The sequence below is a fragment of the Mesoplodon mirus genome (genome assembly GCF_964341445.2).
Source record: "Mesoplodon mirus genome assembly, chromosome: 4".
NCBI lineage: Eukaryota > Metazoa > Chordata > Mammalia > Artiodactyla > Ziphiidae > Mesoplodon > Mesoplodon mirus.
The window spans coordinates 174,414,423-174,437,666 of NC_138979.1; the positions used below are offsets into that span (position 1 = coordinate 174,414,423).

General features: G+C 47.9%; 1 protein-coding gene across 4 annotated transcripts in view; it reads right to left on the reverse strand.

Annotated features, from left to right (window-relative positions):
• Positions 1-23,244, reverse strand: part of FOXN3 (forkhead box N3) — a 408,969-nt gene that overhangs the window by 225,546 nt on the left and 160,179 nt on the right. For 2 of the 4 annotated variants that reach the window (XM_082618969.1, XM_082618967.1), the window contains exons 1-2: positions 16,941-17,215; positions 12,669-13,225 (exon numbers count right to left, since the gene is read on the reverse strand). In XM_082618969.1, coding sequence (XP_082475095.1) covers positions 12,669-13,211 — 543 coding nt within the window. In that variant the 5' untranslated portion in view covers positions 13,212-13,225; positions 16,941-17,215. Of the gene's footprint in view, positions 1-12,668; positions 13,226-16,940; positions 17,216-23,244 lie in introns of those variants that run through there. The other 2 variants (XM_082618970.1, XM_082618968.1) reach the window with 2 other exon arrangements.

Genomic DNA, 23,244 nt, shown 5'->3' on the forward strand with positions numbered 1-23,244 from the left:
AATTCATTAAATAAAAATAAGAGCAAAACACTTAAAATGAAAAATAAGTTGCAGAGTGTTTGTTGTTTATAAATCTGGCCCAAGTTAGTTAAATCTATTGAAAATCAGTCAGAGCTGGCCATGGTCTTTTTCTCCATAAATTTCTGGGCAGCAGGAAGTTCTGCAGCAGAGGACAGGGCTGCTGCCAAAACCTTGAAGACAAGAAGCAAGAATCACTTGCCTCCAGCTTTGCATCTTTGTATATGCCCTGGGTTTGCTCAGAAATGTCTAAGGGCTCTCCCCTGCCTTAGGAGCAAAGTCTAGACTCCTTGGCGTGGCACTCAAGACCCCCGAAGTCCAGCTCAACTGACCTTTCCAAATCTATTTCCCTCTCTATCCCACAGGAGCCTTCTGCTTCAGGCAAAAGCAAAAGTCCCAGATCTTGGTTCAACACCTGGCTGGGTCACTTCACTGGCAAGCCAATGAATTTCTCTGAGCCTCAGTTTCCCCACTTATAAATAGAACATAGTATCTACTTTTACAGTTGTTGGAAAGCTACAAGATCATGCATGCAAATGCCTCACACAATTACAAACAGCCCCCAGCAAGACCTGGGACAATGTCAGTTCCCGGTTTCAGATCCAGTCTTCCCCAAATGCATTCCCACCCACCGTGTCCAACCTAACCCTAATGACTCCAGTGACCTCCTATCTCCCTGTTACCAGCCCCAGTCCTGGCCACCCAGCTAATGAAATTCCATCTCCTCTCTGGGATTTCTCCCATGGCTCTGCTAACCCTCAGGGATGATGTTCTCCTTTGGATTCCCAAACCATGTAATTCTGGCCATTGGACAATCAATCCCTTGGCAATTAGCAAATGATACTTTCCTGGTCTCTTTTTATCTTTGCTCAGTCTACTCCACCAGAGTTTCATAATCTCTTTGTATCTCCAGTCCTTGGCATGAAGTAATTACATTTTTCCCCCCATTTTGAACATCTCAATGTGATGACAGGGGCTGGTACACAATAGTTATTATTATTGGCAAGAACCATTACCCAATCTCTTGTTCTTGAAAATCAGGACAACTTGGGTTGGATAGATGACATTTACTCCTGTCTGGAACAGGGGGCTAGAGTTCATCATTTTTGGTAATCAATCAACCCTGTGATTACAGGCAATTTGAGGGCAGCTGGCAGGAAAAAGTAGCCACCAAAGAAAAACTTTGCTAGTTTGAGAACCACCCACCTCAAATCTACGGAAATGAAATGTAAGAAAGATGAAGTCATCACAGAGACCATTAATGAAGGGAGGCTCAAGACAGTCCCCGGATTCTCTGGTGTGAAAATGTCCGTTATCTGTTGGAGAGATGCTGAGGGGACACAAAGGGAAGCAGAAATCACAAAATACTTCAGAGTTATTTATTATTTTTCTTTGCATTATTAAAATGTTTCCAAAGACCAAAGGCTTTCCAGAAGAGTTTTTGTTGCAGCCATGTTTTAAGCCCAAGCCCAAGCCCAAGCCCAGTCCCCATCCCAGATGAAGCGATGGTCCCAGCAGCTGCCTTGATCCAGGGGACCCTGCCCATGTTGTGACCAGGGCTGAACATCTGATTCAGGGAGGACAAGTCTGTGACTCTGAAACGATGACAAGGACACTGCACAGAGATGACGGGCACCGGGGCCATCACATTGCAAGGGTTGGCGTCAACACGCCACCTCATCAAGCCAGTGGTGTGAGGAAGCGGAAATCAAGAGCCACACGGGGGAAGCCAGGCTACTAAGAGGAGACTGGAACGGATCCCCAGAGAAAGGCAGGAATGAGCATCCGTGTGGCCACAGAGGGACAGAGGGAGCAGTTCCAATCGCCATGGACCCCAGATGTGCTTTACCGCTTGTCACCACTGGTCCATGGGACTATTATGTCCTTGGGAGGACTACTCTTCTACTTAAGGCAACTTGAGTGACTTTGTTTTCCTTGCAACCAAATGCACCCTGACGAGGACATTCTCCTTAAATGAAACTAAATAAATTCCACCAGGAGATCCCTCTTAGAATCTACTTCAACTGACAGCAACTACTTTTGTCTGATTTATTACCTGGGTAAGCCCTTCCTTCTGGAAGCGGGGCACGGGGGACAGCAATCTCTTTTTTTTTTTTTTTTTTTTTTTTTTTTGCTGTACGCGGGCCTCTCACTGCTGTGGCCCCTCCCGTTGCGGAGCACAGGCTCCGGACGCGCAGGCTCAGCGGCCATGGCTCACGGGCCCAGCCGCTCCGCGGCACATGGGACCCTCCCAGACCGGGGCACGAACCCGCGTCCCCTGCATCGGCAGGCGGACTCTCAACCACTGCGCCACCAGGGAGGCCCAGCGATCTCTTTTAAAGCAGGACTGATTTTACACTAGCAGGGCCAGCGAGTGCAGCCCTACAATACAGCGCCCTACACGACACATCGAAACTAGTTTGGTCAGCTTATCCATTCCCGGAAAGCAGGGGAGCCACCACATCAGCAACTCCGTTGCTAAGGCAACTGCTTACTTACCATATCAAATGCAAACTCGTTGCTATGGAGACACATATACAAGAAAAATTCCTCTCTCCAGCCAGAGACCAGATGGCAGGGAACTCGCCAAAGCCATGGGTTAGGGGGCTCTACTAAATGGGATGTTTAGTGGAGTGCATTTTTCTCGTCATATCAGAGATGCCACTGGCCCTGAACACATTTATAAGTTATACCCTCGTTACAAGGAGCAAAAATTGTTCTCTTCTGCCTACAAAACTACAGGCAGTAGCTACCATAACTACAAATAAGTTATTTTTGAAATAATTCGGAGTTTCTCCCTCTAAATATAAACCGCTTTTGTTTTTACGCGCCATGCTGAACATACCCCAAAATGAATTTTCTAGTCAAACACTAATGGAAATATAATTTCCTACAGAACTAAAATAGAGGTTTGATTTCAGCTCCTCTCTGATGGAGAGGTAATCCAGAAATCCTCTTTAGTTTCCACCAAATAAACGCTAATGCATCCCAGATTTATACCTCTACTCCGACTTCTCTAGTGAGCTTGAAACTCACATATCAGACTTCCAACTTGATAGCCCCCCCGAGATGTTCAAAAGTCATATCAAGTTTAACATGGTCAAAATAGTATTTTTTGCTCTAACCCCCATCTCACTTCCCAACCCACGTTTGCACATACACCTTCATCTGCAAATCCCAATCCTGGTCTAAGCCAGCATCATTTCCATCATCTCTAACCTGTACCACAGGAACAAGCCCCAAACAGATGTTCCCCCTCCAGTCCCTTTAAACACCTCATTCTCCCCTCACTGACATACCTCCTACGGGCCTTCTTTCTGTTCCTTGTACATTTCAAGCCACTGCCACCTCAGGGCCTTTGCACATGCTGTTCTCTCTGTCCCAAGTTTTTGCTTGGCTGCATCCCTCTTGCCATTCAAGGCGTGGCCCAGTCAGCTCCTCCAGGAAGCCTGCCTCTCTCCTCCCCACCCCCTCTCTGGTACATTATCCTATTTTACTGTCTTCAACGCACGTATCATCATCTGATACAATACCTATGTGTCCATGTATGGATCTACTGTTTAACACGTGCCTCCCTGTCGCCCTCCCTCTCCTCACCCCATGGATGGTCCAGGAGAAATGTGAGGGACCATCACAGGTCACCACTGTATCCCCAGCACCCAGAACAGTGCCTGGCCCTGCACAAACACATGTGGCACAGATGAACCACTGCTGAAAATACTTCTACTATGAAGTAGCAGTACTTCTACTTCTTTTTGTAAGTGAGGAGTCTATTTTTTACTTTGCAAAGTAAGGCTTCCGTAGGGTCTCAGAACTGTGGCTGTGAATGCAGGTTCTCACTTTACGTGACTGTATCTAGGGAAGATTCTAGAAGGAACTCAACATTCCGTGAAGTATTCCAGGAGTACTTAGCGTGACCCTGCACCCCAGCTCTGTGCCACACTGCCTGTCCTCTGGTGCCAGGAGACTGGATTTTTTTCTCCTTCCACGACAGCCACGATTGGAGTCAGTGCTCACCTGACTTGGCCTTTTCTTCTAAAAACAAAGTATGTATGTACAAGTGTTCTGCTAGCTGACTGTTTTCTACGTAATGACATCAGTTAAATCATTTATGGGTCCTGTCCCTCAAGGATGACAGTCACCGCTTTCTATGAGGCCCTTCACAGAGCTCCAATAAGTGGAAGGCAACACTGACCTTGACCTCACTGGGCCCAGAGGGGACCCCCCACAAACCCTGTGGGGACAAAAGGAAGAGAAGGAAGGGTAATTGGAGAGCCTGTTCCCCTGAGAAGCAGCACAGTCCCTCTGCCAGTATTTACTGGTCTCCTGCTGAGTTCACAAGCAAAGGTACTCGAACAGCACACGTGCACACACACACAGACACATACACACACACGTAAATCAAAGACTTCATTCTCTTCTTGGAACTGTCAGTAACCTCGCACAGCAAACCATCAAGTTATTATTAAAAGAACTACTTTACGTTCCTCCCTATCTTCGACCATATATTTCCCTTGCTTTTCTTCTTATCACACCTGCCACAGACTACATCTTCACCTCTATCAAGCTATTGCTTTTGAAGATATTAAATGCAATTTAACCAGAATATCTGGAAGCAAAACGCTGATTAACTGGAATATTTGAAAAACGGGTCATCATCTCTGCTTTAAGTTACAAGAGCAATTTAAATTTCCCCCTTTAGCATCCTAGCTCCCCACCAATTCTTCATACTCATTTACATAACCTCCCCGACCACCCATTTCTCTCTTTCCTTTTCTCTGATACTGTTCCAACACATCCCTTGGGTCCAGCAACATGCATCTCCTAGACCGCCTAGACTGTGTGACAGAAAATCTCATGCTTGCTTAGTAAGACAACCAGCATTTTACCTGGGATTGCAATGGGCTCAGCTAAAAGACTACATTCCCCAGGCTTCTTTGCTGCCAAGAGGGGTCATGTGGCCAGGTGCTAGCCAATAAGCTGAAAGCAGAGAGCGGGGGTGGGGCTGGGGGTTTCTGGAAAAGCTCCTTAAAATTGGTAACTCAATGGAACCCCTTTTTGTCCTTCCCTGCATACCCCTTTCTGCTTCCTGAAATGAGAACAAGCTAGCAGATGCCATCTTGGACCATAAGACGACTTTGAGAATGGAAACCAGCAGTGTACTAAGAACAGTAGAGCAGAAAGATAAACGGAATGTCGATCTCTGTCCAATACCTCAAGACTTACTTTATGTGACAAAGCGATGCACTTCTAGCTTAATTCACTGTTATTTGGAGTTTCTATTTATAATAGAAACAGTCAAACCTCATCCTAACTACTCTATTCTTGGAGGTCTCATGTTCATTCATGCTTTGTTAACAATTTATTCAAGTGCCCCCCGCGCCGCCCCCCCCCCCCCGTAAGGAATATTCAAAACTTGTCCATTACTGTCTTTTATCTCAGCTCCAAGTGTCCCTCGTTGGGGAGGGGAAGCCTCCTTGACTGACCTCAATGACACCAATCACTTACTCATCTGGCACACTTCTCATACCTGTGACGGTTTACTCTTCTTTATTTATATTTTTATAATGTCTCCTATTTCACTGGAATGTAAACTCCTAAAAGGCAAGAACCAAATCTCGTCTTTAATTTTAACCTTTGATATCAAGAAATAATTCTATTGAATAAAGCAACTAATAAGCAGAAGGTGCTCGAAGCCCCTGAAATTATAGGCAATGAGATACTGATGTCCTACTAACAGGGAGGCATTCCACAGGAGCCGCGGGATGGAATTCCTGCTGTCTGAAAACTTTAAGCCAGTGTTGAAGCAAATGTAGCCAAGATAAATTCTTACAGGGCTGGTTGGATGCATTCACTGAGAGAAGCAGCAAAAAAGTTAAAAGCGCCAAGGGTGGAGAACAAGAATTAAACACTTTAAGGGGTCCACGAATCCCAAATCTGCAAACAAAAGACCAGCCTAATAAACACAGTATCATCGAAATGAACATTACGTTAGCTTTTAAATACATCATCATCTGTTTCAAGTGCAAAAATGTCCACTGGGAAGGAGATAGAATTTTCTAAAAAATCTACAATCTGCCATCATATTGCTAAAGCTTAAGAGCATTAAGATGGCCAAGGGCTCCATGAGAGGATACTGATTAATCCCAACAACCCACCACTATTTGTGAAAGAAGTGAAACACATGACTTTCAAATAGGAGATCAGTGTGCCAACTTCCTATATTATTTAGCACAGAGAATTATCCTGCAGCTGAAGTGATTTCAAAGGGAAATCCTAGAGCCTCTTCAGCTCAACAGGGGAGGTTCTGAGAATAATTTCTTGCTGGCTGCATATCCAGCCAGTACATCAACGAAGAAGCATCTCATAGACCTACCTAGGGACTACCAAGCCCTACCTTGCAAAATGATACAGGACAGATACATTAATGGGGCCCTGTGATCCCAAAGAACCAAGCTTTCCAGAACACGTGTATAGACCCTCATCAAGGTCAATAGCAGGGGAGTCACTGTGGGGACTAGAAGAGCAGGGTACCCTTGAAATGGAAGGGCCAGAAAAGCAATGATGTGAGAAACCAGAAACAGATAAGTAAAAAGGGGGAGAGAGCGCTGAAAGAAGGGCTTCTGCTGGTGAATTCCATTAGCTAGAAGGAACTTCTGCAGGTGGGGCTCACTGGACCACGAAGTCGTTCTAGGCCATGGCCACATACCTTCAATCTTGCACCCCTTATAGCACTTCGTATAGTTAAGTATAGTACGTACTGAGCACAACGTGTTTTAAAAAGGTTGTCGAATGAATGAACGAGCAATGAACAGCTGGAAAGAGCAAGGCAACAGAAATGTCCCCCCAGCCAAAGCATCTATGCCTGGAAGAATCAAGAAAGAGCAGTGTCCGGAAGGAACAAATGGGCAGGATCGGTGGGGCAGCGTGGCCGAAGGCAGTACAGAGTTTTTTGGGCCTCACTGAGGATGCTGGTATGAAGTGCTTCCTATTCCAGGGCCTGTGACATGGGCCCCAGAGACGGCCTGAAAGGTTGGTAACGTCTCAACCTTCCAAGGCTACAAAGCCTATAGCATAGACAATAGAAAGCAGCCTGCCAGGCAGTGGGCGCTGGCGAGAAAGAGGCTGTGTTCCTACTGCTGTCCAGGGCAGCGCCAGCGCAGGGACAAACAGGACCGTCACTTGCCCCACAGGCCACGGAAGAATCTTATACACTTCATCTCATTTTTGCATGTCCTACCATCCAACATTACCCTGATTTTTAGTCATTTACCCATCAGGACAGGACTGCACAGTTTTTCAAAGAGCATCATTTATCCCCACCCCCCAAAAATAATAACAGTAGTAGTTAAGGGCTTTCTTCTTCCTAAAATGACCATCACAGGTATGGTGGCCATTTCACGGGAAAGGGAAATGCTCTTGATTCTGTGGTTGCACCCCCAAGAGGAGGGAATGAGAGCAACTGTGATATGGGGGTGTTGCCATATAAGAGGTGCCACATTTTCAAAACTGCCTTTGAAAAAGGATTTCATCCACCAGGATGGAAAAGCGAACATCAAGGGGGCTGGGAATTGGAGGGAGAACTTGTATTAAACAGTGTCTATGCAGGGAGAAGGGGCTTTGAACTTGGGCCAGACCTCAGTGGAGGGGACCTGGGAGGCAAGGGGCCTGGGAAGAGCCTGGAAACAGGGAGCTGGAGGGCCATGATAGGCTTCGTGCAAACGCCAACACCCTTCCAGTTGCTTGACAAGGACGGAGCTTGGCCCCATCCTGAAAGCACAAAAATGTTCTCTATATTTACCTTTCCCTATCCTGTACCCGCAGAGCAAATTCTGAGTTTATCTGGGTTATTTTAATTCCGCTATAACTCATGATCATAGGCTACTTTGAGGAAGCACATAGAGATCATCGACAGCAGCGTCTACACTGAGAAAGTGTGCTCAGGCACCAGAGTTAATTTCAGCACATGCCCTTCAGATTTGCAGGGAATTCAGGTGAATTCCTATTGTGCTACTTACTAGCTGCGTGACCTCCAGCAAGTTGCTTAACCACTCTGAGCTTAACTCATCACCTACTTTAAGAATGCAACTAGGGCCTACCTCATAGGGTTGTAGTGAGAAAGAAATGATATATTGGGAAAGCACAAAGAAAGTGTTCCATATTAAGTCCACTATTGTTATTATAAAACACCAGTGGTTCTGCACTTTTCCTGGGTCAGAGGTCCCATTAAGAACCTAAAAACTGATCCAACAAAATCTTGAGATCCTCTAGGAAAATGCATAGTCACGTGACATGTTATCAATAATTTCAGGCTGTTTGCAAAGCCTCTCACATTCACAGACCCCAAGTTAAGAAGCTTCAAGTAACAATAAACTCTTGCTTCTATAGCTGAGAAAACTGAGGCCCAAGACAGCCATGTATCTCCAGCATCAAAACTACAACCAGGTATCTTGGCTTCCAATCCAGGCCTCTTTCAACCAAGACAAGCTGCTTATATTTACAAGCTAAAACTGTACTTAAAGCACTCAGCCCTGGATATAATAAACATATTTCTGTACACTGTTTCCTTTATAAACCCTGTTATGACAACAATGTGTTTTGTTAAAGTGTCAAGAGGGCAAGTAAAGAAAAAGCACAGAAATAGCAACACACACCCCTGAGCCATTATAATCCAGTTTATAAAAAAATAAAAAGTACACTTTACTTCTCATTTACAAATACTCAGAGAGGTTAGTACATGCTAATCTTATGGTTCCAACTAAGAACTGTATTTAGGAAATAACAAAACTTAATCCCAGACTTTGGACCTCAATCTTGATTGATGTGGGCAAAGGGCATCCATAGATGAAACCATAAGATGAAAGGCTTACGGGGACTTTGCAGAGGAGGGCACAGCGACTCTACAGGAACCCACAACACAAGCGCAGCATCCCCAGGAGTGGGTCAACCAGCCTTCCTGATGTGAGGAGGCACGAGACTCGTCTATAAAGTATTCCTGAGGGAAAACAAGCCAGAATGGGATCTAGCCTTTTAGCACTCACTTCCATTTCACAGGATATACGTACAAGGGCACAGCGGAACAAGCTTAATGAAACCCCAGTGAAGCAGACATAGGACGTGGAGGGTCTATTTGACAAGGAAGGGGCAAGGGCCTGCTGTGGATGGAAACAGGCTGAAGAAACAAAGCCAAATGCAATGTGTAAACAATGTTTGGATCCTTATTCAAACAAACATTTTGTAAACCATCCAGGATATCTGAACACAGATCTGGCTTTAGGTGATAACCAAAGAACTGTTCACTTGACCAGAGAGAACGCTGGCATGGTGGTTATGGAAACTGTTCTTACACATGCTCAAATATGTTGGGATAAAATGACATGAGGGCTAGGATTTGCTTCAAAATACTTAAGCAACAGCAAAAAAAAAAAAAAAAAAAAAAAAGAACGAAGTAAGAGAGGCAAGCCCTTGTTAACTACTAAATCTGGTGTGGGCAGTGATGGTGGTTATACAGAGTCACTGTACTACTGTATGCAGTCACTACCGTACAGGGACTGATTCTCTCTACTGTATATGCTTGAAATTTTCCATGATTGGAATAAAAACAAAAACAAAACAAACAAACAAAAAAACCTCTATCTTTCAAAGTCCTGTTAGAGATAAAACAAGAAGAAAAAAAAAAAAAAAAACCCTCTATTCTCACCTAACTTACCCATTCATGAGAATATGTCCTTGATGAAATCTCAGCACGGGAAAGAACCCAAAAAGGGATCTAGTTCAAGGATTCCCAAATCTGGCTGTAAATCAGAAATACCTATGAAGCTTATCAGAATTTCAGTTTTCTCCAGCCCACCTCAAACCCACTGAATCAGAGTCTCCAGGAAGGGGCCAAGAAGTGGCGGTTGTGTGTTAAGTGCCCTAGGTGATTCTGGTGCCACCCAGGGTGCTCCCTCTCCAGCACCCCAGCCAAGCAGCTGTGCAGCAGGGGACTGTCCCAAGCCCCCAGGGACAAGGATCACACCACATTCTGCATTCTCATGCTTATGCCAAGTTTAAAACCGTGTCCCACACTTTTAAAAAGAAAACAAAAAGCCGAATGGCTAACTCTGCAAACACAGCTCGCAAGGCTTCCATCCTCCCCTTTCCCTGGCATCTTTCTCACCAACATTTGGGCACATTTAGTCACTGTGTTGCAGCAGAACCTCAGCACGGGAGCTACAGCCAAGTAAAATCCTCTGGGAAAACACGAGCTTACCTGAGAGCCCGAGGAGCTTCCCCTGGGCAGAGTGTGAGGGAAATGCCTTGGCCTTACTCAGCTGGCCACAGGAGAAAACCACAGATAAAGGCGTCGAGACCAGTGCCTGAGGGTACCCGCGAGGCTGCCCCTCTCAGGGCAGCCAGCAGCTGGCCCCAGGGTTATCCGAGGAAAGAGGAGTAAAATGGGGAGTTCACACACCTTGCTTTGTTCTCACAGCATCACAAACCCCGGGAACAAACTCCCAGCCACAAAAGTGACTGGCATCTGATCAGAAGCATGTCGATACAGGTCGGTACGCCCAGGAAGCCAGAACTCAACATTTCACAAGATAAACAAACTCAAGCCCTTAAAACCATTCCCTTTCTACAGGCGCTATCTGCAGAATAACAACCATCACCCCAGGAAAACACGACTCCCAGAGCGGGGCAGGGGGGCGCAAGGGGGTGATGGCGCTCCTGCCAGGGTGCCATCCAACGCCCGCTTGTCACTCCCCAGGCTGATGAATAATACTCCCGGGTCTCTCTGCATACTTTGGAGCTGGTCTTGTTTAACGTTTCAGAGTGTACATTTGCTAAATTACTATTATGTGCCCCGGCGTGATGACAAACACGCCGACCCAGGCATGTGGTAACTTGCAGAATCATTTCACACCAACTTAAAGCCCTGATCCTTGCTTCATCAGGGACGTGCTGCTCTGGCGGACCTGACAGCCCTTTCTTCTCTACCTTCTAACCCTGGAATTTCTTCCCAAGATTTTCCCTTTCTTGAGACCCACCTATATGGAAGTTTTTAAGACCACAGACTTGGTTCTTTACAGGGGAGTGGCAAATTTTCTCTAAGTTCAAGGAATGATCTTAAAACACTCAGCAGAGCCAAGTCCAGAGGTCGGTCTTTGGATGCCCATGCTGGGATGCGGAGGGGAGGAGAGCAAGTGAGGGACACCTGGGGACAACAGCAGTGCCCTGCGATTGTTACAGTTACATAAAAATAAGTACGTAACTGGGAAGGCAGGGCCCAGGGCACTCAGGAGTGCTCACACTTGCACGCTGGATCCAGGCACCACCTGCACCCACGATCAGCGGCAAAGCTCCGCAGTCTCCACATCTTTCCTCTTCCTGGGCAACACCCCCCTCAAACCCTGCATGCCCACGCTCCATCTTAACATAAACTCTGGGGGAATAGCATCTGCAGACAAACGTGTCCAGTGGCAGCAAGGAAAAATAGGGCTTCACCACTGCCCCAGTCGTAGTCTTCCAGGCCAAGGACAAGTAGAATCTTCTCAGGCTCAAGATTCAACTGGAAGCACATACCTGTTCCTGGAAAGAAAGAAATGAAAGGCCCCAACCCTGCCCAGCTGCTGAGCCCCCTCCAGAGGGGTCCTGAGCCCGAACCTGAACTTTAAAAAGGATGGAAAGCAGACCGCCAGCTCCACACCACAGCACGAGTAACACGGAAACCAAAACCGTGAGAATAGGGCAACACGAAAACTTTGTGGAGAGTACGTTTTCTGGCAAGTTATTTTAACTGTGGCTACATTACTTTTCAGAACCCCAAGCTAGGTCGCAATTTTGATTTCCAGCTCTCACAGTCAATCCTATTTCTACCGTACCTATTGTGTTCCTTACAAGAAAAATAAAGCAAATTATTAAAACTGTCTTCCTTTAGCGAACCACGAAGCTCGAGCTTTAAAGGCTTTAAAGTCAAAATTCCACCTTCTGAAAGTCAGTCTTACCCTCAGCCCACCTTCCATACTCAGAGGGAGTTTCAAAGTTGCCAAACACTTTGTAGACACCCGATTTCAAGACAGTCACCTGGGCAATTCGTGTCTTTGGCCTTGGAGTATATAAGGATACTCAAATCACCCCCCGCAATGTCCACCACTGTCTATTTATTCCAGAATCCTGGACCAGCTAGCTGCCTTTCTCCAAGTTAATATTCAGAATGAAAATAGATGCCACTTTTTTCTAGCCCTCAGCGGCAACTTTCCTCAAATACACACACACACACACACACACACACACACACGTATGTATACACACACACCTCATGGTTCATGGCTGCCATCAGAATACAGACCTTTGTTTGGTCTCCAAAACCAAAGGGGGACCCCCCCACCGACTCCGAAGGACGATGATACTCAGAACCAATCAAGTCTGTAAACCACTGTTTTGTAACCATGCTCCCCAGTGGGAAACCCTCAATCTGGCTTTAGAAACACCAAACACAGGAAAAGGAAGTTCTTGACAATTATCTAAATGAATGAAATGAGAGAGAATTACCCGTTTATAACTGCTACTTCCGTGTGGTGAATTTACATTCCTGAACATTTTTTATTAATGGAGAAACATGTTTAATTTCAAAAAGAAAAACCTGAGTTCCAGACCCAGAGGCTTACCTGACTCCTCTCTTTGTCCACTTTCTTAAAACACTTATTCAAGGACAAATTATGTCTCACTGAGTTTTTCCACCCAGTAGGTGCGTTTGCAAAATACGGAAAATGTTCCAAGATCCAGTTGTAGATATCCTTTACCGGCAGGCGCTTGGTTGGAGAGTCCTCGATGGCCATAAATATGAGGCAGCTGAAGGAGTAAGGGGGCTTGCAGTTGGGGTTCTGCCTGGCATCGTAGGGCATGTCCGAGTGGGCGGGGGATGGGGGCGTGTCATCGTCCAGGTCCTGGACGGGGCTGACGCTCCGCAGGACAGAGTCCCCGAAGCTCTTCAGCAGGTTCTTGCTCTCATGCAGCCAGTTCAGGTTGGTCAGCTCTTCATCTTCCATGGCCCCCTCTTCTAATCGGATGTCAGGCAGAGAAAAGTCGAGGTCATCGTCTTCCTGAAGGGCCTTGGAGAAACCGCTGCCCCGGTAACACTGACTCAGCCCACTGGAGACACTAATTCCTGAGCTTTCTGGCTTCTTACTGGGAGGCATGACTGGACCCATTTACGTGAAGGCTCCTGGGAAACACATGACAGAGAGAAGACGAGGCGGTGAAACCCAAAACAGAGAGGCAGCCATGCCCTCCCTAATGACTATGCCCCCCTCCCACCCCTGCCACCTCTGTGGACCCCCTTCCACTTAGGAACATCCCCTCACAGCTTCCACACTGAGTGACATGAACCCACATTCCACCACACAGAGATGCCCGATTAACAGTAGTAAATTCGGTCTACCACGCACATAGCACAATGACCTGTTACCCCTTAGGTGCAAGACAGGAAATGTTCACGGCACCTTTAATGTGCACGTGCCAAGAAAAGAATGGGAGGGGGAGGGGTGGATTGGGAGTTTGGGATTAGCAGATGCAAACTATGATATATAGAATGGATAAGCCTACTGTATAGCACAGGGAACTATATTCAATATCCTATGATAAACCGCAGTGGAAAAGAATACGAAAAAGAATATATATACATATAAAATCACTTTGCTGTACACCAGAAACTAACACAACATTGTAAATCAACTATACTTCAATTTAAAAAAAAAAAAGACTGGGAAATCCCACAATACCTTCTTCCTGATCCATGAAGACTCTCACTGTGACCCTGGAAAAATCAGTTATTTCCTCCTGCCTCCGTTTGCCTATTATACATGAATATGTACAAATTCTTTCGCGCTGCACAAGAAACACCACAAAATAAGTGCAACCACAGCCCGTGTCACTTTGGGTGACAGGTCTCACTGTTTATCTTTCTCAAAAAAAAAAAAAAGGACATACCTATAAGTTTCAGGCCAGTTGGTTCAGATTAAGTTCAGCTCTTTCCATACAAAGACCGCTGCAACTGCCTAGGAATCAAAACTACGGCTATAATGAGCATCAGTTTGGTAGTGTTTTATTTGATTTTTGTTTCCTTCTTTCTCCACAAGTCATGACCTAAAACTGCAACTTTAACAACATTTGGCAAGTCTAAAGAGCGATGCCAAGGAATTCTGTGGATTCAAGCTGGAGGAGGAAGTACATTTAATTTCTTTGGGACACTACAATCTGAACAAAAAAGTGAGTAACGTCAGACACCACACGAATACATGGGAATGTGAAGATAAGCCATTAACTGGAGTTAAAAAATTCAGGAGAGCAACCACGAGCTTCAAGACAGGAGGGCAAATCCAACAAACACTGCTACAGAATTCTACTCTACCCCTCCCCCATTGTTATCAATGACCTAGAACAGGGAGTAAAATATCTGATGAGGAAAGACAATGGGGGAGGTGACAAGTCCACAAAAAGAATGACCCCGACAGATACAAGGCACATTCAATCCTTGAGCACTCAATGTGAGATGGAAGGAACAGTAAGATAATGAAAGAGGTCTCCCACTCTCCATCTACAGTGCTCAGACAATGCGCTTGGTGTCTGTTTTATCCTCCACCCCACCCCTGAGTTAAGAAGATCAAGCAGTCTATCTAGAAAAAAGAATGAACCCATCAAGAGCAAGGACATGATCATTCTAAGGCTCAAAATGCCCACTGATAACATGCCTAAAATAACTGCCACGTCAGCTAGGGAAGCTCTAGAATGAGATTCTAGAAAGCATACTGTGGGGCACTAAACAGCTAGTCAAAGGTGCCTGAGAATGGTAGCAGCCCCCCTCCCCGAAGTGGACAAACAGAACCTACAGACCGAAGGCCTGAGGGGGAGCTCTCTGGAGCTGCTGGTAGACGTCCAACGCTAAGGAGAGAAAACATGCACAGAGACCAAAGTCCCACGGAAGCAAGGCAGTTCAGATACCTACCTCGGGTTCATCCACAGGGAATATTTTTTCATCAAAAAAGAAGGCTAACCTGAGTAGTACAGGACACATTTTAAAGAATAATCTAGTATCTTAAATTTGGGGGTAAGACAGAGACCAGCCTGATTCTTTTACCTTCTTTACGAACAAATCAAAATTAGGCTTGTCTCTCTCAAAGTTTCCACGTACCCCCATCAAAAAACCTAATTTTCTGATAACCAGGAATATCCACATGGTCGAGTACAAAAGAGAACAACGACCCAGCCACTGAAGTCAACTTTAGCTCCAGAGGAAAGTTTTATGTCTCCTGAGCTTCCAAACAGGAAAATTATATCATGGCTGACAGTAAAGTAATTTAATTGCACTGTTGCTATGACAACATGCTGCTCTCTTTCTTTTTAATTTGCTTATTTGTCAGTAGCTTCCCAAAGGAACCAACACGCTATTCTCCACGTTTTCTTTTGTTTTAAACAAACATTGCCAGCAATATGGTTTGATTAGAAAAACAGCACTGTCAAGAAAAGAGGGTTACCGGGGCCCAGCACCCTTGGATTATTTGTCTGCTTTGTGTTTCTGTGCCCCCCATGTTCTCCAACTGTTAATTGCATCCCTATAAATCCCGCATTTTATAGCAACGGTATCAAGAGCTGCTGATCACTACAGTTCCATTTTAAAAAACAGTTCCCAGAAACCACAGCTGAGGACTTTTCCATTATTATACTCTAACTACATAATTCACCAAATCTTTTTTTCCTCCTATATTAGAGGGGAGGAAAAAAAAGAATCCGGATCATGTGAGTCTGCAGTTAAGCAAACATTTTTAATCTGCTGCCAATAAGGTTGCTCCACCGGATCCGCAAATAGTTATTCACTAGTGACCTCCTTAACAATTTTTCGGTTTGCTATTGGTTACGTTCCCCACACGCACACCCTCTTCTTGTTTTTTTATGACTTGCTGTGTTTTCTTATCTTTTTTTCCTTTTTAACGGAGAAAACGCAGCAGGAAAGCTAGTTTCTTGCCCACTACCAGAGGGCTCCAAATAACTGACAAAGACATTACTGGCCCAGCTCTGAACAGATGCTCAATGTGAACTTTAAAAAGTTGAGAAATCCTCTCCAAGCCGAGCAGGGCAGTTGCGAGTTTGGGGGGGGGGCAACCCCCCCCCTCTGCGCGCGCGCACGCACGCACGCGCTCCACTCCAGTCTACTGTACTTGTCAAAAACATTTCAAGGGGACCTGCGGGAGCGGCGATTGGCTGCGTCCCGCGTCAATCAGCGGCGTTGCCAGGCAACGGGGAAACTGCTCTTCTGCCCGTATACAGGGCAATTGGGAGCTCGCATACCTTCACTGCCGGTCAGATGTCATAAACCTTTTATTGGCCGCACCGCGGCGAGCCTTAAAAACACATCAATAAAAGCCCGCCGTCCCCCAACTTCTCCAGGACCCAAGGAGGGTTTCAAAGAGGGCCGGGGTAAGGAGGAGTCAAGCCTCGAGAGTCTCCGGAGACTCTCTCTGCCGGTGCCAAGCCTGCACAGTTTGGGGAGGGGGGGGGAATCTTTGTTAGGAGGCTGTCTGTCGTCTTGGGGTCTCCCCTTGATCGGCACCCCCTGCCCCGGCCCGGAACGGCGGAGATCCAGTCCTTCGCGGACAATACTAACTCTGTTCCTTTAGGGCGGCTTTTCGGAAATCGAGGCACCGGGAAACAGCCCGCACGTCGGGGCAGGAAACTCTTCGGACTGGGCAACTTCCCCGCTCGGGGGCTCCCGTCTCCCCGCCCGGCCAGGCCCCCCAATCCCGGGCCCTCTCACCCAGGAACTGCGGAGTCCCCGGTCTGCCGAGAGCGGCGAGGTCGTCTCCTGGACGGCCTCGAACGACTGCCCCCGCCCCGAGTCACCCAAATCCCATTCGGGCGCTGGCGGGAGCGGGGAGCAAACTCACCTGGCCGGAGCGGGTCGCGGGGACGCGGGGGCGCCGCTGCCCTTCAGTGGGAGCCGACAAACTTTCGCAGGCGCCCAGCGGGCATCGCTTGGTGGCCCGGCTAAGGACGCACGGACGCGACGCGGCGAGCCCGGGGCGGCGGGCGGCAGGGGCGCGGGGGTCGCGGCGCGGCATGGGACCTGCGGCGTCCGCCGGGCGCGCCGCGCGTCCTCCCGCCGGCCCCGCCGCTCTCCCCGCCCCGTCCCGCCTCCCGCTCGCCTCCGCCGCGGCGCGTCGGGCCGGGGCGCGCCGAGCGGCGAGAAATTGTTTCCACTGCAAACAAAAAAAGGCGACACATGACCAGGCAGGAGGAGGGGAAGCGCGGGGAGGGAGGGGAGCGGAGGGGAGGGACGGAGCGGAGGGGGCGGAGGGAGCGGGAGAGAGGGAAAACGTGGGCCGGGCCGCCAGCGGCCTGGGGCGCGGGGCGCGGACCCGCCGGGGCGGCCCTTGCCGGAGCTCCCCGCGCCACGATCGGCCCTGCTACCCGCGCCCGGGCGCTCCCGAGGCGCAGCCGGAGCCGAGACCCGGCTGGGCCGCGCGGACTCGCTTCCCGCGGCCTCGCGGAGCGGGGGTGGCCGGCGCGGGCTCTGCGACCCCGGGAAGACGCGACCGTGATCGGCGGGTCTGGTGGGGCGGGCGGCGCGCGGCCTGTCCCTTTCCCCGGGCTCTGGCCACGCGGGCCGGCGGGCGCCGCGCCTCTGGCAACGTGTCGCCGGAACGCTCCTACCCATCCGCATGCCTTACATGGCTCGAAAGTAAAAATAAAAAGAATTACGATGCGGGCGAGGCTTGCGAGGGGGAGAAGAGATTCCACTTCTCCCCAACTACGGCGTCCTGGCGGGACTCCCGGGGCCATCCCCAGCCCTCCTCCAGCTGCCACCTCGTGCCCTGGGAGGAAAGGCACAAAGGCACTGCAGCCTCCCGCCCAGGTGGCTGCTCCTCTCGTCTGTCCGCAGGCGCGTGTCTGCCGGGGGAGGGAGGGTGGCCATTACAGATTACAGAGCAAGAGGCCCGTCCTGAAGGCCAAACCGTGGGGCCTCCAGTGGGTTGTGCTCAACGCCCCAGCCGACCTCTAAGCCTCCAGCGAAAACAAGCCTCATGTCTTTCACATTTAGAGCTTTCAAGAACCCCACCGACAACTCGCAGGGCCACCACTCCAAGTCTTTAGGCGCCTCCAAAGATGGGCCACCCGCTGCTGAAGCCACACCAAGCAGCAGCCTTTGGAGAGGATGAAAGGAGAGTCCAACAGGACACCCTGGTGGTGACATAAATAAAAATATGATTGCACACCACGCCCAGGTAACCAAATCAGTAGGTTCCTGCACAGAAGAGAATCCCAGGTCATTCTGCCGGCCACCCCCTGAGCCAGAGGACAGGCCCTTTTGAGCTCTCTGAAAACCGCAGGAAAACCAGTGAGAAGGCCCGGAGTGATCTCCCTCAGAAACCCCTCCAGGTTGCAGTACCTTGTAACCTAGCCAAAGGGGGAGAAAAATCCCACTGGGTTTCTGAGTTTTTTTAATTTCCGAAAATAAGGAAACCCCAATCAATCTGAGAGTCATTCCACTTCACAAAGCTCCAAGATGGTGGGTGGTAAGTTTTCAGCAGGGCACTCACCACAGGCCTTATTACTTACCAGTGCCAAGGCAAATCCCCACCCACCTGGGAGATGATTCAGAGGTGAAGGCCCAGGGGCAGCCTGAGGTCATCCAGCCCCACCCCCTAAATTACTGAACACCTGACCTACCCCAAGCCACTAAGCAAAAAGCGTGAAGCAAGAGGGACAAACGAGATATATCTGAAGTCCTGAGTCGAAGTTTCTCAAAGTCAGAGGTGGTAACAAAGCCAGGACAGGAGCTCAGTCTAATGCAGATACCTCCATCTGCCTATCAGTTGAGGCTGGTGAATCTCTCATCAAAGGAACCAAGGCCAGAGACCTTTGCTGGCTTGGGGAGGAAGATATAGTCCTCTTCTGTCCTCCCCTTCAACTGCCAGGTCCCAAGCCTCCCCACCCGACCACACTCACACCGTAGGTGGAAATCTCTATGTTAAGTAGAGGTGGCAGTTATGTTCACCGCTTGTCCCTTCCTTCCTCCTCAGAGTTCAAAAGGACGGGATGTAAGCACGTGGTTATTGTAACAAGGACTGTGTCTAAAGCAGCCATCCTATGTGAACAGAAACTTAAAGACGCAGCAAGCTTTGGGCCAGGAGCAGCCCCTAAGCAGAGGGTGGAGTAAGGTGAGGTAAGCTGCCTTTCATGAGCTCACCTCTCTTTCCCTCTGCGGCTTTTGGTTTCTTCCACTCTCGAACATATTTCTTAATTTCTCTCTCCTGTTACCAATGCAGCAAGAGTTGTGAGAAGGTATCATCATCCTGAAGAGGAAGTGGTGGACCAGCCCTGCCTGATGTGGAGAGCGGGGTACACGTGGTTGCCTGTCTGTCTGAAATGGGGAATACAGACCTTTGCTAAAAGCCAAAAGAAGGCTTCGAGTGGCCTTTCCACCTTATAATTCCATAGACTCCTATCTCTGGGACCTGCTCCCTGACAAAGGGGGGCAAGAGCCAAGTTCGCTTAGGAACAGCCTCGTTCTCAATTCCCCTCTTGAACTTTCAGGAAGTACCCTGTGCCTTAGAGCCGGAGAAGCCCCAAAGAAACAAGTGGAACTGTTTAAATCACTGTTTTACAAACACGTTTGACAGCAGAATCCTAGGTGTGCTCTAGAACTCACTTTGGGCAACACCTATTTCCTGACTGGGGACTGGATGGGACCGTTCCGCGGCCCTATCTGGGCCTGGGCTGAGAGTACTTGTATCTGGGACCGGGAGAACCCAGATTCTAGCCCAGTCAGTTCACAATCAGCATGGGACCCCAGGTTCCTCCTCTGTGGAGAGGCCTGGCCCTCGCCGTGGTGTTTTGTGCTTTCTTCTCCAACATGCTTCTCTGCCTGGAACATTAAAGCCCCTCCCTCATCACTGGTTATTTAGCCAACATGATTATTTATGGACAGTTCAGCGTAAAGCCCCACGATCCCTCTCGAGGCCATCGTAACAACTGAACTGATGGCAGTGAAAGAGGGCTGCAGGTGAGAAGACCTGAGGGACTTTCAAATACAAGGAGGAATCAGAGGCAGGCCTGGAAAGACGGGCTTCTGAACAGGATCCTTCAAATTGACTCCAGGGAAAAGGATACCCAAGTGGGAACTTGGGTCAAGCCTGGGACAGGAAGCACAGCTGGACTGCGTGGAACTGGGGTGTCATTAGGTGGCTTTCCTCTCCATCCATCTCTTTCCCTCTGAGACCAAGCTGTCTTTCCTACCTCCCTCCACTCTCCTCCCTGAAGGCTGCCTTCCTCTACTCATGTATCACCACACATGGCTGCCAGCAGCAAGTGCAAAGGACCTTCTGATTGCCAGCACCCACCACCTTCAGACTGCCTCAGCCTTCCGCTACATAGTTCAGATTCCCAGGGAAATAATCTGATTGGCTTGGCATAATTCAGGTAACTCTTCCCTTCTCCCCTCCTAACAGCAGGAGGCATAGTAGAACCATCTGGTACAACAGGACTGGGGAGGGGAAGGGAGGTGACTTTGGAAGGAGAATAATAAACATAGGTCCATAGAAACGGGGAAGGGACATTCTAGACCTAAGCTTCTCAACTGGGGATACCTGGGAAGCCACACCTAATAGATCAGAATCTCCTAGGACAGGTCCCAGGCATATGCACTTTGAGAAAGCGCCACAGCACAAACTGCTTTTCCAGGCAGGAGACGTGAATGGCGCATACAGATTTATCAACTATGACTTGACTGTATTAGAACATGCATTCAGGACTTCCCTGGTGGCGCAGTGGTTAAGAATCTGCCTGCCAATGCAGGGGACATGGGTTCGAGCCCTGGTCCGGGAGGATCCCACATGCCGTGGAGCAACTAAGCCCATGCGCCACAACTACTGAGCCTGCGCTCTAGAGCCCATGAGCCACAACTGTTGAGCCCGTGCACCACAACCCCTGAAGCCCGTGCGCCTAGAGCACATGCTCCGCAGAGAGAAGCCACCACAATGAGAAGCCCATGCACTGCAACAAAGAGTAGTAGCCCTGGCTTGCCACAACTAGAGAAAGCCCATGCGCGCAGCAACGAAGACCCAAGGCAGCCAAAAATAAATTAAAAAAAAAAAAAAAAAAAGAAGATGCATTCATTCCTTGAACAAATATATTGAGTGCCAACCAAGTACATGACGTTATTAGGTTCCAGGGATACAAAGTTTTTGTTCCTTATGGAGCATGCATATTAGCGGATAAGCGAGGAAACATCCTATCACAAAACTCCCTGAATGCTAAGGTAAGCAGTTTATGTACAGTAATCAGAGGGGAAGAGGAACTCACTGAGTATTTTTGGATCCAGAAGTTGCTCTATCAGAAATATGCTTTAAAAAAAAAAGAATAGCTTGCCTCTAGTAGATAAATAAGTCCTAGAGCCCTAATACACAGTACAGTGATTACAGACAACAAAACTGTATTATAAGCATTAAACTTGCTAAGTGACTAGATCTTAATTATTCCCAATACTAGAAGAAATGATAATTATGTGACACAATAGAGGTATTAGCTAATGCTATAGTGGCGATAATATTTCAGTATAAATGTATCAAATCAGTATGCTGTACACCTTAAACTCACACAGTGTTATATGTCAAATATATCTCAATTTTAAAAAAGAAGAACAATGGGATCATGGATCCAAGATGAGTTTTGGGAGCGGAAAGAAGGAAATGGAAGACCAAAAGTAGACAGAACCAATCAGAAAGCACTGCAGTAATCCATACAAAAACAAACAAAGATGATCTTTTTTAACATATATATATATATATTTTTTTTTTTTTTTTTTTGTGGTACGCGGGCCTCTCACTGCTGTGGCCTCTCCCGTTGTGGAGCACAGGCTCCGGACACGCAGGCTCAGCGGCCATGGCTCATGGGCCCAGCCGCTCCGCAGCATGTGGGATCTTCCCGGACCGGGGCATGAACCCGTATCCCCTGCATCGGCAGGCGGACTCTCAACCACTGCGCCACCGGGGAAGCCCAACATATTTTTTAATAAGAAAAAATGTTAAAATAGTAAAATAGTGTTTCCCTCTGCGGGGTAGAGTTATGGGGTAATATTTTTGCCTGCTTCTTTCATACTTGTCTATATTTTCCAAATTTTCTACAATGAGCACCCAACACATTTATAATGTTTGAATAATAAAAGGGGGGTTCCATTAGAGCAGTGGTTCTCAAACCTGAATGTGCATCAGAATTACCTGTAGGGCTTATGTAAACTCAGCTTGCTGGCCCCCACCCCCAGAGTGTCTGATTCAGTAGGTCTGAGCTGGGGCCTGAGAATTTGCATCTCTAAGAAGCTCCTAGGTGATGCTGCTGCTGGTCCAGGGACCACATTTTGGGACCCACTGAATTAGAAAGTATTCAGTGAGACTGGAAAAAATGAATGCATGAGAGGCTTCACAGGAAGAACCAAGAGAATCTACCCAATGACTGAATATGAGAAGACAGGAGATTATGTTCAAAGATAACTCCTTAATTGTGGGTTGACTAAGTCTCTTTGAGATAACATGTGAGAATGCTGTTCATCGTAGAAAAATAGTTCCTCACCTCCTTCCCTTCTTTGCAGAAGGAGGAGACACCCAGGACCACAGCTGGAAGACCCTCCATCTCTTGGTGAGTTTCAAAGGATCGTTCAAGCATCCTTTGGGCTTTCCGGCCATCCCCTCTTGGGGTTTTCCTCTTGTGCGTCCTTGGTGTTTACCTGACAGGTTCTGAAGGGTGGTGCCTGGGTAAAGGCTTATAAGAATTTCTCCAGCAGGGATTAGAGCCAGGAGGCTTATATGAAGAGGGAAGGAGGGCTGTGGAGTAAGGGAAAGTACAGCTGAACCTGTGGAGGGACATTCATCAGGTGCCCTAGCCAAAGCCGAGCCTATCAAGTCACCTGCTGGAAGCAAAATGGAAAATATAGAACCTTTCACCTCCTCTTTGAGCATAAACAAAAGTGTGAGCTGATAATCCAGAATCCAGATTTAGTCAATTCATTCAGTTAAAAAGTACTTATTAAGCATCTAGCTATACCATGCCCAGTACTGTGTGGAGGGCACTGGGAAGGAACTGGGAGAAATAAAAGATATGGCACTTGCCCTCAAGGATGGGGAAGATTCAGTGAGCATTTATGAAGCAACCACAAATAAACACACACAGAGAGCCTAATACCAAGAACAGAGCTGA